Source organism: Lepidochelys kempii, chromosome 4, assembly GCF_965140265.1.
Source record: "Lepidochelys kempii isolate rLepKem1 chromosome 4, rLepKem1.hap2, whole genome shotgun sequence".
NCBI lineage: Eukaryota > Metazoa > Chordata > Testudines > Cheloniidae > Lepidochelys > Lepidochelys kempii.
Genome location: NC_133259.1, coordinates 15389662 through 15404863, shown reverse-complemented (window position 1 = coordinate 15404863; position 15202 = coordinate 15389662). Strand labels below are relative to the sequence as shown.

Here is a 15202-nt window from a genome sequence, read left to right as displayed (position 1 = left end):
CATGTGACATGAATGTTGGTGAAGAAAGAGGCATGTTACACATCATTTTCTCTTCAGATTATGTTGTACTATTCTACCCCACTGTCCAAACATATCTGGTATGTAATACTACATGTCCACCTCAATGCCTGTCATTCAATTCATTACAGATACATTGTGGATGAATTTGGCTTAGTCTCTTTGTAACTCATTGGTAATACGGACACATGAAATTATACAATGGTTGTAAGTTTGAGACTTCTGGAGGGAACATACTGAATTTTGCTCTGTATAAAATTCTCTCAATTCCATAGCACTTCTAAATGCTAAATAATACTCAATCTCCTCGTAGCAGTCACTGTATATTTTGGCTTGTTCATCTCATCACTGAGCTACAAACCAAATGACAAACACTGAGGTTGACATTTTATACAAAAACACACCCAGACAATGGAGTAGAATGACACAATATAGAAAGGGGAGAAACTGTATGTGACATGCCCTTCCCCTCAATGAGTGTCAAGTCACTTCTGACCCAGGTTATGCAGGGCCTGTCAAATGTTATTTGACCGCACATACATTTGACTGTTGAGTGATCGTCCTATGAGCCCACATATATGACATAAGCCACACAATAATAGATGCATAGCTTGAAGAGTTTGCTCCTGGAACTGAAATACATTACTTGATGCACACACAGGGTTTCAGGATATTTGCCCCGTTTGCTGAATCTGACACAACTGTTGTCCTGGACAGTCAGTCAACACATTGCTGGCACATGTCCTTATGCCACATGGCACTTATCCTTGCAACAAAGCCCGTTGCCAACTGTGTCCACATATCTATTCAGGGGACACCATCACAGGGCCTAATAACATCAGCCACACTATCAGAGGCTCGTTCACCTGCACATCCACCAATGTGATATATGCCATCATGTGCCAGCAATGCTCCTCTGCCATGTACATTGGTCAAACTGGACAGTCTCTACGTAAAAGAATAAATGGACACAAATCAGATGTCAAGAATTATAACATTCATAAACCAGTTGGAGAAAACTTCAATCTCTCTGGTCACGCAATCACAGACATGAAGGTCACTATCTTAAAACAAAAAAACTTCAAATCCAGACTCCAGCGAGAAACTGCTGAATTGGAATTCATTTGCAAATTGGATACTATTAATTTAGGCTTAAATAGAGACTGGGAGTGGCTAAGTCATTATGCAAGGTAGCCTGTGTCCTCTTGTTTTTTCCTACCCCCCCCCCCCAGATGTTCTGGTTTAACTTGGATTTAAACTTGGAGAGTGGTCAGTTTGGATGAGCTATTACCAGCAGGAGAGTGAGTTTGTGTGTGTATGGGGGTGGGGGGGATGTGAGAAAACCTGGATTTGTGCAGGAAATAGCCCAACTTGATTGTCATACACATTGTGTAAAGAGTTGTCACTTTGGATGGGCTATCACCAGCAGGAGAGTGAATTTGTGTGGGGGGGTGGAGGGTGAGAAAACCTGGATTTGTGCTGGAAATGGCCCACCTGATGATCACTTTAGATAAGCTATTACCAGCAGGACAGTGGGGTGGGAGGAGGTATTGTTTCATATTCTCTGTGTATATATAAAGTCTGCTGCAGTTTCCACGGTATGCATCCGATGAAGTGAGCTGTAGCTCACGAAAGCTTATGCTCAAATAAATTGGTTAGTCTCTAAGGTGCCACAAGTACTCCTTTTCTTTTCACGTTTATTAAGAAATTACTAATGAAGATCTGCTTGGTCACATCAGTCATGGATGTGCCTTGCAGAGGGAGGACAGGACAAGAAGTCAGGTTTACTGAGCTCTATTGCTGTTAATGACTTCCTGTGAGAGTTTGGATACATCACTTAGTCTCATGTCTCTCGGTTGCTTGTGTCTGTAAAATGGGGATAACAGAATTAATCTTAATAAATATCTCTAAAACACTTTGAGACCTCAGATGAAAGGTCCTATACAAGAGAAGAGTATTAAAATACAAAGCCATTATGACTGAAAGGTAGATTTTGAAACAGCACCGTTGGCAAGATATCTTGGGCAAGTACAATTACATAGAATCTATGGCTAGAAGGCACCATTGTGATCATCTAGCCTGACCTCTTGTATAATACAGGCCACAGAGCTTCCCCACAATAATTCCTAAAGCATCTCTCTTAGAAAAACATCCAATCTAGATTTAAAAATGGTCAGTGATGAAGAATCCTCCACAATCCTCGGTAAATTGCTCCAATGGTTAACTCACTCTCACTGTTAAAAATTCACACTTTTTTTTTCCAGTCTGAATTTGTCTAGCTTCAACTTCCAGCCATTGTAATGCCTTTCTCTGCTAGACTGAAGAGCCCATTATTAAAGATTTGTTCCTCATGTAGCTACTCATAGACGGTGATAAGTCACTCCTTAACCTTCTCATTCTTCAGCTAAATTGATTGAGCTTTTTGAGTCTATCCCTGAAAGGCAGGTTTTCTAATCCTTTATTCATTCTCGTGGTTTTTCTCTGAACCCTCTCCAAATTTATCAACATCCTTCTTGATCGGCGGACACCAGAACTGGACGCACTATTCCAGCAGCGGTGGCACCAGTGCCAAATACAGACGTAAAATAACCTCCCCACTTCTACTCGAGATTCCCCAGTTTATGCATCCGAGGATCGAATTAGCTCTTTTGGCCGTAGTGTCACATTGGGAGCTCATGTTCATCTGATTATCCATTGTGCCCTCCATCAGGGAAGTATGGCCTACACAATTTGTTCCTAGATGTATACATTTATATTTAGCCATATTAAAATACATATTGTTTACTTGTGCTTAGTTTCCCAAGTGATCCAGATCATACTGAAGCAGTGACCTGTCCTCTTCATTATTTGCCACTCCCTTAATTTTTGTGTCATCTAGAACCTATGCGTGATGATTTTATGTTTTCTTCCAGGTTATTAATAAGTGTTAAATAGCATAGGTCCAGGAACTGATCCTTACAGGACCCCACTAGAAAGACACTCACTCACTGACCATTCCCCATTTGCAATTACATTTTGAGCTCTCAGTTAGCCAATTTTTAATCCATTTAATGTGTGCCATGTTAATTTTTATCATTTTAGTTTTTTTTAATTGAAATGTTATTGATAACAAGTCAAACACCTTACAGAAGTCTAAGTGTATTACATCAACACTTTATAAGTTTGGTTGATAATGTCATCAAAAAAAGATATCAGGTTAATTTGACAGGATCTATTTTCCATTAATTATATTACCCTCCTTTAATTCTTTATTAATTGAGTCCCGTATCACCAATTCCATTATCTTGCTCAGGATCTATGTCAGGCTGACAGGACTACAGAGACCTGCTTAGCAAAAGAACACAATGAAACAAAATACACCTCTTTTGGGTAAGGAGTGCCACATATAGGTAAAACACTGTTCTTGAAGGCATGCTTGCAACTTGGATTGATTTCAATGGGAATTAAAAATGCTCATTTAAGGGTGGATTTGACCCTATACTTTCAAACTTCAAAGTCTTGGGACTGGAGAAACAATCTGGCCTTTAGAATTAAGAGTGTATTTCCTACAAACCATTAAATATTTTAAAGGGCAGGAAGCAAGATTCAGAGCACCACGAATGCATTGCCAGCAGCCCTTCTTTTATAAGAAGGGGGGACCAGATAGACATTAAGATAGGTGATCTCTCACTCTCAGACCTTGACTATGTGGATGATATTGTTCTTCTAATACAGAGCCCCGACAAGTTACATAAGGTACTCCAGCAAATGGAAGAGGAGTCAGCTAAGGTTGGCCTCCATGTTTTGTGGCCAAAAGACAAAGCTGAAAACTCTAGAATCACATCAACCTGGGACTCCAATCTCTTTGAATAATGAAACTGTCAAAGCAGTCTCCAGCTTTTGCTATTTGGGTTCTATATTCACCAGTTCCTCCAACTCTCACATGGACGTTTTCCACCAGATGGGCATCGCAGCATCTGCCATGGGTCATTTACAATGAATAGGAAATCAACATCACCTTGGCATGACAACCAAGTTCAGGATCTATTCAAGCTGCATCCTCTCTGTACTGTTGTACGGTTGTGAAACCTGGACACAATGCTGCTCAGACTGGTCAAAGCTGGAGGCTTTCCACACAAAATGCCAATGTTGCATATTGGGCATAAAGTGGAATTATTTTATTTGTAATGCAGATGTTTATGGTTGTTAAAGTCTACACACTACTGGGGCCATTGTCTGCAGATTGCATCTTATGCTTTTTGGACGTGTCATGAAAATGCCTCAAGTTGTTCCAGTGAACACCATTCTCCAGGTGGCTTGTAACATCCAGGATAAAATTCCACCACCCAGGGATGGAGGTGGCCCAGAGGCAGACCCCCTATTACATGGGTTCATCAAGTGTGTTCAGACGTTGGACTCTCGGCCCATCAAGCCCTTGTGGCCACACAGGAATGGGCCAAATGACGAATGATCACCTCAGCTGACCATTCAGCTAAGCATTGAAGACAACAACCAGCTGACATGCCTCTATTGATTGAAGCAGTAACAGTATGTCACCAGGAGAAAGATAGTCTCTTGGGTAGGTAGATCTCAGGCCCTTTGGAGATGTATAGGTTACGACAAACATCTTAAACTCCATTGGGTCACCAACAGGTGGCCAGTGCACATCTTGGAGTAGCACTCCCAGCAAGATGCCCCACTCAATAAGCACTTCATACCTTATGCTTTTTTTCAGTTCAAATACTGACCAAATGAGAGTACTGCAGGTACACATGCATTTAAAAATTACAAGATACTACACTTGTATCAAAAGGTAGAAAATACAGTATAACATTAAGTTGTGTTTGAAAAATAGCACATGATCGTTAAAGACTATCATAATGGATATACACAAGGGGGTAGAGCTAAGATTGCATGGGCAACCTTACCTTTAGTATCTCCTTACTTTGGCCATTTAACATTCTCTGAATGTAGGTTTTATATGGAATCAGATACCACAATGATGGGCACTACATAAGAAGATTAGACAGATGGATTCAGCAGACAGTTTGACAGTCCTTACTAGACCATCCCCTATTTTGTCCTTTCCAAATATCTTTTCTGCATGAAACTGTAGCTGTGTTGTAAGCTGTATCACATCAAAGCAAATCCAGGTTTTGGCTTATGCTCATGGTCTCTAGGCAGTTTTGGTAGGAAACTATTCTGCTTTTGAACATAAGTCATGACAATATACGTTTATTAGTACAATGTATGTTTTCTATAGACATGCAGGGTAAAAAAATCAAGTATTGTGAAAGAATCCTTTCCAAGTAAGGACAAAGATAAATCATTTAAGGTTTAGGTCATTCTGGTTCATCAAAAATGTTTTTGAAATCTGCAACTGAAAATGTTTCATCACTTTGACAAGTCTGTCTTTGCAAATAATAAGTCATGGCTGTATATCTGCAAACTCAATCTGTCATTTTTGGCTGTAATCTGTTAGAACATCAGTGATACACACAACAAGCTGCCAATTGAAACAATCTTGCTTTTTAGATGCATCCTTAAACTAGAATCCTTTTCAACAACGCAGTGTTATACTTGCACAGGGAACTACCCTGCTGTGTGAATTCCTTGCATTGACTCCCATATTTTAAAAAAATGATGTCAAACCTGCAGCTGAGGCTAAAGATGTAAATTACAGTAGGCATCTGGTAACCTTCAAAATAGTCTTCTACACTGTAGAGCCACCAGTTCAATTCTGCAGTTAAAGTTCTAGCTATATAGCTTTCTATTATAAAGATGATTTTGTTAACAAGAAAAGCAACTTTCTGTTTTATATATGAGCTCCCACTATGGGCAAATTTGGGGTAAGTCTGAGCCTCAAGGGACAATGTATTTTGGAGACATGAGAGTTGAGATTCTAGGCTCTTCTGGCCAGAGTTTTAAAAGTATTTCGGCACCTAAAAATCCAAATAGATACCTCGTGGGATTTTCAAGAGAACCTGTGCACATAACCCCCTCTGATTTCAATGGGAGTTAAATGCATCAGCACTTTTGAAAACTCTGCTAGGCATCTATCTGCATCTTTAGGCACCAAAATACCTTGAAACATCTGGTCTCTTGTGGCAGAAAGGGCACCAGGAACAGCAGCACAAGGTGCCTGCACTCTCTATTCACAGAGGGCCCTAGGGTGAGATGGTGCCACTCCAAAGGTGACTTGGGTCCGCAGGGAGTGCATGCAGACAACTCAGTGGAGATAGGATTCAGCATCCCTTCTGAGGAGACTCTGCATGCAGGGCTCTTAAAGCACCCCAGCTAGAATTTAAAACTGCCCGCCGAAGCCAGAATCTTCCCTCTGCTTCCATCCCCCCTCCAGCACAGTCATCCACGTGAACGCAGAATTATGCAAATTGTATTCCCTGCACCCACCACAATGAGTTAAGCACTAAGTGTTCTTTCATGTTTAGCAGTAGTCTAACATTTGCTTGAAACACCATCTCAGACAGTCCTGAAAGAGGACTAACATGTTTGAGTATTTTTAGAGGGTGCAGTGGTTTATTTTGGGATGATTTATCACATTTTTTTCTGCCTGTGAGAGTTCTATGAGCTTAAAATTTATTTTATGGACTCCTTAACACCTGGATTGATGAACTCGAGTAACTGCAGAGACTATTATCAGGGGGTAGCCGTGTTAGTCTGTATCCACAAAAACAACAAGGAGTCCGGTGGCACCTTGAAGACTAACAGATTTATTTGAGCATAAGCTTTCGTGGGTAAAAACCCCACTTCTATGGCTCCTGAACCCAAACTGAGTGACAACACTTCTTAGGATGGAGCCTCTCTGTTGTGCCACTTATTTCTTCCTAACACCCTCTGTACATCATCTTTTAAGTACAATACAAATGTAATTCTCTCACACACACACTGACACAGAGAGCGAGAGAGAGAGAAATGAAACAGAGTTATGCCCTCTGACAAAGGGATTGCCACTGGGACTGAAACCCAGCTGACTTATAAATTCTGTGCACTTTTCTGCTGAGTTTGTAATATTTGCAGTGTCCCAGACCCTGCAGCATTTTCTTTGATCAGAGGCTTACCTCACATAATACAGGCTGGGGGTCAACACCGGACAAGAGAGTTTCAGTTTACCTGAACTGTACACTACCTTGTTATGGGTACCAGATCTCCATGCAAAGTGACAGAGTCAGTTTGCAATTAGAAAGAATCTTCTCTCTTGGTTGAAGAGCCTATCCACTGGTATAAATGACAGTGATGAAGCTCCAACTGCCCCTGAGAGGTGGACATTATGCTTCACTTATCAGTGTCTATACACAGACAACAAACAACTCTGATGAGAGGAAGGCACAATTTTACTTCAATCTAAATGAGCTCATCGATTGACTCCCTGTGAAGAAAAGTTGATTATCCCAGGTGTCTTTAACTCTCATGTCGGCCGTGATGAGTCTATGTGGTGGGACGTCAGCAAGACAAGCAGTAAAGGCTTACTTTTGTTGCCAACATGTATCGAGCACCGATTAGTTATCACACGCACACTGTTTTCTGGCTCCCCAACAAACACAAAAGGACCTGAATGCACCCTTGCTCACATCATTGGCATTTGGTGGAGTATGTGTTGGTCAAAACAGCAGGGCCTATGAGATGTGTGTAAAAACTCTAACTGTTGCCTGGCTGAAAGACCAGTCAACCACCAAAAAATTCTCCACAGAGTTAACTACTGTTTTAGAAACTTTTCCAACAATCGGGGAGGATGTATCTGCTGAAAGGGAATCTATGATGGGGTGTTCACCCCAAGCCAGCACAGACGAGGTTAATGAGGCTGAGAAGGAGTGAATTAATCAGATCTGCCACAGCTGAGGGGAGTTGGGTGACCTAAATAATTCCCCCAACAGTGACGGAGCCCAGCTGAGAAGGAAGAGGCAGGGCTAGGACAAAGCCAGGAAGCTGGCAACGGAAAGAGACTGCAGGGAAAAAGTCTGCAGTCACTGCCGGGAAAGAGGGAATTTGAGTTGGTGGCAGGGGGAAGGGGAGAGACAGAAGCTGTAGGAAGGAGTCCAGGGAAAGAGAAACAGAGTCTGAGGGAAAGCAGACCACAGTTGTTTGTTATAGACTCCCTGAGTTGGAACCCAGTGTAGAGGGTGGGCCTGTGTTCCCCTACCAACCACTGATCTGGAGAGACGTTGTTACCGTGGAAGGCAAGGACTACAGGGACCTGGCCGGAGGGCCAAGCCACAAAGAGAGTGAGAGAGATGGCACGGTGTGCAGCAAGCAGCAGAAGGGGGCTTTGGATCTGGAAAGAGCTGATCCCCAGATTGGAAAGGGGGAGGTGCCCCTAGTGGTGAGTGCACTCTGTGACCGTATTCCTGTGTGATACAATCTACATTATAGACTGTTGTGAACTGTGCTGGATATACAAAACACCTTTATGAAGATGGGTTTGAACAGAATGATCCTGAAATAGCACATCTTCTTGTTGCCAAATGGCAAGCGCATGATGTGCTCTTAGCTGATCCATTCTCTGAGTTGAAACAAGCCAGATATAAAGAAGCTTGCAGCATGCTCCACCGCAAACTCCGCCATACGCAAAATACGTGGTTTGACCATAAAGCGGATTAATTGCAGGTCCTTGCTGAAAAACATGACTCCAAAGGCTTCTGTACGATGCAGTCAAAGCTGCATATAGCCCTACTCGATCTGCCTCAACACCACTAACAAGAGCTGATGGTGAATTTCTCATCACAGATTTGCACTGCCAAATGGTGCCATGAACCCAATAGTGAATTTCTAAATCATCGGTCTACTCTTTCTGATGAGTCCCCATTTCCATAAACTGCCTACATCTAGCACTTGCTGATCCACACACACGAGCTGAGGTGCTGAAGGCTGTCCAAGCAATGAAAAACAACAAATCTCCTGGGCCTGATGCCATTCCAGCTAAAGTTTTCAAACATGGAGGAAATCATCTCATTGACAAGCTTTTTATGTTTTTCCTCACAGGTCTGGCTTCAAGAAATCATATCACAGCAGCTGAAAGATGCAAAGATCATCACTATCTACAAAGACGTAAACACGCAACTGTGTTAACTATCGCTGCATCTCCTTGCTTCCCATGGCTAGTAAGATTCTTGCATTCATCCTCTTGAACTAGCTCCTGGTCCAAGTTATCAACAGAGTTCTGTCTGAGTCACAGTGTGGCTTTCGTACATTTGCTGGAGTGTATGCTACTCCTCAAAGGAGCAGCTAATTTAACTCGTCGCCTGTGTCCCTCTAGAACTCCCCATGGAATCTGCCTGGACCAGCAACAATGAAGGAGCAGAGGCTGCTAATGTTTTCACTACCCTGAAAAGCACCAGCCAAAGCAAAGGCTGGCCTTATGTCCGTTGCATGCTCTAATTTTATCTTCAGAACACACCATCTTCACACTATGGGTATGTCTACACTACAAAATTAGGTTGAATTTATAGAAGTCGATTTTTTAGAAAGCGATTTTATACAGTCGATTGTGTGTGTCCCCACACTAATGCACTAAGCGCATTAAGTCGGTGGAGTGCATTCACAGTACCGAGGCTACAGTAGCGTCGACTTTCGGAGCGTTGCACTGTGGGTAGCTATCCCACAGTTCCCTCAGTCTCCGCCGCCCATTGGAATTCTGGGGTAAGCTCCCAATGCCTGATGGAGCAAAAACATTGTCGCGGGTGGTTTTGAGTACATGTTGTCAGTCGCCCCTCCCTCCGTGAAAGCAATCATTTCGTGCCTTTTTTCCGTGCGGGTGGCCATACTGCTTTCAGCAGACAGTACAGTGGGACTGCTAACCGTCGTTGTCACCCACCGCTTCCGCTGCCACTCTGCTCTTCTGATGCTATGAATCCACCTCGCAGGACTGTCATCATCCACCGCTTCCACTGGCACTCTGCTCTCCTGGTTGTCTTGCAGGGCCTCTTCCGCGAGAACTCTGCTCGGCTGCTCTTGTCTTGCCATACCACGGCAAGCGTGCAGACTGCTCAGCTGTTGTATCCTGGCAGCAGATGGTGCAGTAGGTCTGCAAAACTGGTCATCCAACCACTGCTTCCCCTGCAACTCTGCTGTCCTGTACGCCATACCATGGCAAGCATGGAGCCGGCTCAGATCACCGTGGCAGTTATCAGCATTGTAAACACCTCGCGCATTATCATGCAGTATATGCAGAACCAGAACCTGCAAAAGCAGGCAAGGAGGCGATGGCAGCGCGGTGATGAGGACACGGACTTCTCTCAAAGCATGGGCCCTGGCAATTTGGCCATCCTGGTGGCAATGGGGCAGGCTCATGCCGTGGAATGCCGATTCTGGGCCTATGAAACAAGCACAGACTGGTGGGGCCGCATAGCGTTACAGGTCTGGGATGATTCCCAGTGGCTGCGAAACTTTCACATGCGTAAGGGCACTTTCATGGAACTTTTTGACTTTCTTTCCCCTGCCCTGAAGCACAAGAATACCAAGATGAGAGCAGCCCTCACAATTTACAAGCGAGTGGCGATAGCCCTCTGGAAGTTTGCAATGTCAGACAGCTACCAGTCAATCAGGAATCAATTTGGAATGGGCAAATCTACTGTGGGGGCTGCTGTGATGCAAGTAGCCAACGCAATTATGCTGCTATCAAGGGTAGTGACTCTGGGAAATGCGCAGGTCATGGTGGATGGCTTTGCTGCAATGGGATTCCCTAACTGTGGCGGGGCCATAGACGGAACACATATCCCTGTCTTAGGACCGGATCACCAAGGCAGCCATTACATAAACCGAAAGGGGTACTTTTCAGTGGTGCTGCAAGCACTCGTGCATCACAAGGAACGTTTCACCAACATCAGCATGGGATGGCTGGGAAAGGTACATGACGCTCGCATCTTCAGGAACTCTGGTCTGTATGAACAGCTGAAGCAAGGGACTTACTTTCCAGACCAGAAAATAACCGTTGGGGATGTTGAAATGCCTATAGTTATCCTTGGGGACCCAGCCTACCCCTTAATGCCATGGCTCATGAAGCCATACACAGGCAGCCTGGACAGCAGTCAGGAGCTATTCAACTACAGGCTGAGCAAGTGCAGAATGGTGGTAGAATGTGCATTTGGACGTTTAAAAGCGCGCTGGTGCAGTTTACTGACTTGGTGAGACCTCAACACAACCAATATTCCCATTGTTATTACTGCGTGCTGTGCAGTCCACAATATCTGTGAGAGTAAGGGGGAGATGTTTACGGTGGGGTGGGAAGTTGAGGCAAATCGCCCGGCCACTGATTACGTGCAGCCAGACACCAGGGCAGTTAGAAGAGCACAGCAGGTGCACTGCGCATCAGAGAAGCTTTGAAACCAGTTTCATGGCTGACCAGGCTATGGTGTGAAAGTTATACACCATAAACCCCCCATCCCTTGGTTCATTCTACTTCCCTGTAAGCCAACCACCCTCTCCTCCCCCCTTCGATCACCACTTGCAGAGGAAATAAAGTTGTTGTTTCAAATTCATGCATTCTTTATTAATTCGTCACACAAATAGGGGGATAACTGCCAAGGTAGCCCGGGAGGGGTAGTGGAGGAGGGAAGGACAAGGCCACACAGCACTTTAAAAGTTTAAAACTTTAAAACTTATTAAATGCCAGCCTTCTGTTGCTTGGGAATCCTCTGGGGTGGAGTGGCAGGGTGGCCGGAGGCCCCCAGCCCCCGTATTCTTGGATGTCTGGGTGAGGAGGATATGGAACTTGGGGAGGAGAGTGGTTGGTTACACAGGGGCTGCAGTGGCTGTCTGTGCCTTTCCTGCACCTCACCCATACGCTGGAGCATATCAGTTTGATCCTCCAGTAACCTCAGCATTGCATCCTGCCTCCTCTCATCATGCTGCTGCCACCTTTCCCTTGATCCCGCCACCTCTCCTGTTGCTCCCACCTCCTGTCCTTGAGTTCATTTTGTGTCTTCCTGGACTCTGCCTTTGTCTGCCTCCATGTATTCTGCTGGGCTCTTTCAATTTGGGTGGACTGCATGAGCTCAGAGAACATTTCATCGTGAGTGCGGTTTTTTTTGCCTTCTTATCTGCGCTAGCCTCTGGGACGGAGATGCTAGTGGCAGCATTGAAACATTTGCAGCTGCGGGAGGAAAAAAAGGGAGAGTAGAATTGAAAAAGATACATTGGACATTTAAAAGGAGCAGCTGATGTTTTCGGGTTAACATGCAGCACAAACCCAACTAAACCCTCCCACACACCCAATTCTCTGGGATGATTGCTTCATCCTGCCCCCCACCACGTGGCTAACAGCAGGGATGATTTCTTTTCAGCCACAGGCAAACAGCCCAGCAGGAACGGGCACCTCTGAATGTCCACTTACTAAAACCACCCTATTTCAACCAGGTGACCATGAATGATATCACTCTCCTGAGGATAACACAGAGAGATAAAGAACGGATATTGCTTGAATGCCAGAAAACACCGGGACTACACGCTGCCATGCTTTCTTATGCAATGATTCCAGACTACGTGCTACTGGCCTGCCTTGGTAAAGTGTCCTAACATGGAGGACACAATAAGGCTGCCCTCTCCAAAAACGTTTTGCAAAGGCTTTGGGAGTACCTCCAGGAAAGCTCTGCTCCATCCCCAGACACGTTAACAGACTTTTCCAGTAGTTGTACTGGCCGCAAATGCATCCCAAGTCTTCAGGGCAAAATAATTAAACATGCTTGCTTTTAAATCGTGTATTATATTTACAAAGGTACACTCACCAGAGGTGCCTTCTCCGCCTTCAAGGTCCGGGAGCCCAGGTTGGGAGGATGCTGTCTCCAGGTGATCAGCAGTTCCTGGCTGTCGTGGAGAACGGTTTCTCCACTTGCTTGGTGTGTGCTATCTTCAACCTCCCCCTCCTCAACATCTTCCTTGTCCCCAAAATCCTCATCCCTGTTGTGTGAGACTCCCTTGCAGGAGTCCACGTACAGGTGTGGGGTAGTTGTAGGGGCACCCCCTAGAATTGCCTGCAGCTCATCATAGAAGCGGCATGTCTGGGGCTCTGACCCTGAGCAGGTGTTTGCCTCTTGGGTTTTTTGGTAGGCTTGTGTGAGCTCCTTAAGTTTCACATGGCACTGCTGCAGGTCCCTGTGATAACCTCTGTCGTTCATGCCCTTGGAGATTTTTTCAAATATTTTGGCATTTTGTCTTTTGTAACTGAGTTCTAATAGCACGGATTCATCTCCCCATATAGCGATCAGATCCAGTACCTCCTGTTCGGTCCATGCTGGAGCTCTTTTGTAATAGTGGGACTCCATGATCACCTCTGCTGATGAGATCTGCACGGTCACCTGTGCTGATCAGCTCGCCACGCTGGCCAAACAGGAAATGAAATTCAAAAGTTCACGGGGCTTTTCCTGTCTACCTGGTCAGTGCATCCGAGTTGAGAGTGCTGTCCAGAGAGGTCACAATGGAGCACTGTGGGATTGCTCCTGGAGGCCAATACCGTCAAATTGCGTCCACACTAACCCAAATTCGACCCGGCGATGTCAATTTCAGCGCTAACCCCCTCGTCGGGGAGGAGTACAGAAATCGATTTTAAGAGCCCATTAAGTCGACAAAAATGGCTTTGTTGTGTGGACGGGTGCAGCGTTAAATCGATCTAACTCTGCTAAATTCGACCTAAACTCATAGTGTAGACAAGGGCTCACACTGTATGTCAGCAAGATGTGTGTGACATTACTGTTAATTACTGCTTCCTAAGTCTTCCCTCTCTTCATTGGGGAAAAGGTAGGTAAGGGAAAATGCTCTTCCTTCAAGGTCTGATCCAACTCCTTGAAATCAGTAACAAGACTCCTCTTGACTTCGAGAGGGGTTCTGATCAGGCCTTTACTGCCTATTGGTAAACATCCTTTAAAAATGTTGAACACCTGCAGGCTTGGGGTAGTAGTCAAACTGTTCTGAGAATTGTTTGCACCCTTCCCACAGAATTTCCCCTAAGGAAGGGATTAATTTACCACTGTCAGTATAGTTTGAGTTGTTGTCTTAGTTTCCTCAACCTGGCCTCCTCCTCTTTACATTCAGAATCTTTTGTGAGTGCAGGTATAAATAGAAGTGCTTTCAATTAATTGCAATCTTGCCCATAGCGGGCCTCTGATCACAGCTGCTGTACCCCTGCAGTAAGAAAATACACTGAATTTTAATCACCTGTCACCTTGTTACATATTACACTGTTTAAAAACATTTCCTTGATTGCGGAGCTGTTTGTAAAAGGGTGTTACCAGTTGAACACAAATGGCCTGGGGAGTGATTTTATAGTTTATGCAAAAATACAACAGATAATTTAGGTTACAGTGACTAAATAAAGAAGTTTGAGAGAAGCTGGTATTCTTAAATGCATAGCATAGTAATGGTACATTTTGTATTTTTCATCCATTTTTGCAGCTTTTGCTTAAAACACAAAACAAATAGAGGAAAGCAACTTGATGTGGTGTGGCATTTTTCAGACATATTGTAACCCAGAATGATTCAGATTTCAACAAGACAGTTAAAATTCATCAAAATCTGAACATAGAGTATGTATGTGAAATAGGGGAAAGGTTTTGAATTTATTTTAAAAGATAAGGATTCCAAATACCCTATCAAATATGCTGAAGACCATTGTAAATAGTTATTGGCTAAGGCTCTGTTTCAGCAAAGCACTTAAGCACATGCTCAAGTTCCATTAATTTCAACGGAATTTAAGCATGCATATAAGTAAAAGCCCAAATTTGCGAGATGAGAGAACGCTTCCAAATCAGGCCCAAAATAAATGTTTCCTATCTTTATTACACCACATGAATATTATGGGACAGATCCTCAGCTGCTGTAAATTGGCACAGCTCCATTGACTTCATGTGTCCATGTGTCCGTCCCCCGCCAAAACGTACAGTTTTCTACTAAACCTGACTTACTGTATTCAAAATTCAAAAACTGAAATTAATAGGGTTGACTCCTTTGCTTGCTACAACTCCACAGTGCAGCTTACCTCAAAAAGAACACAGGCAGGTTTTCTTGACATTTTTTCCGAAAAACTTGGACGATGCCATAAAAATCAGTCATCCCTTTGACAGGAACAGCTGTTTGACTAAGTTGCTGAACCAAAGAGCTTATTTATTAGCCTTGGTGGCCAAAGAAAAGGGAAGTGGTGAGGAAGTCCTGGGAAGGAGTAAGTTATCCAAAGTAGTTCTCTCTCTCTCTCTCTCTCTCT

The 15202-nt window shown here is 44.1% G+C and overlaps 2 protein-coding genes across 2 annotated transcripts in view; both read right to left on the bottom strand.

Annotated features, from left to right (window-relative positions):
- CFAP299 (cilia and flagella associated protein 299) overlaps positions 1 to 15202 on the bottom strand; it is a 395565-nt gene that overhangs the window by 341912 nt on the left and 38451 nt on the right. The window lies entirely within an intron of this gene.
- LOC140910167 (myb/SANT-like DNA-binding domain-containing protein 7) lies at positions 11480 to 14512 on the bottom strand. The gene is made up of 2 exons (XM_073340487.1): positions 12735 to 14512; positions 11480 to 12103 (listed from the first exon to the last, which is right to left on the bottom strand). The coding sequence occupies exons 1-2, from the start codon at positions 13269 to 13271 to the stop codon at positions 12077 to 12079; spliced, it is 564 nt and encodes a 187-aa protein (XP_073196588.1). The 5' UTR covers positions 13272 to 14512; the 3' UTR covers positions 11480 to 12076.

Coding starts and splice junctions, on each gene's coding strand:
- LOC140910167 (XM_073340487.1), bottom strand. CDS start 13,271: ATGGAGTCCCACTATTACAAAAGAGCTCCAGCATGGACCGAACAGGAG. Junction 12,104..12,734: donor AGGCGGAGAAGGCACCTCTG/GTGAGTGTACCT, acceptor TTCCTCCCGCAG/CTGCAAATGTTTCAATGCTG.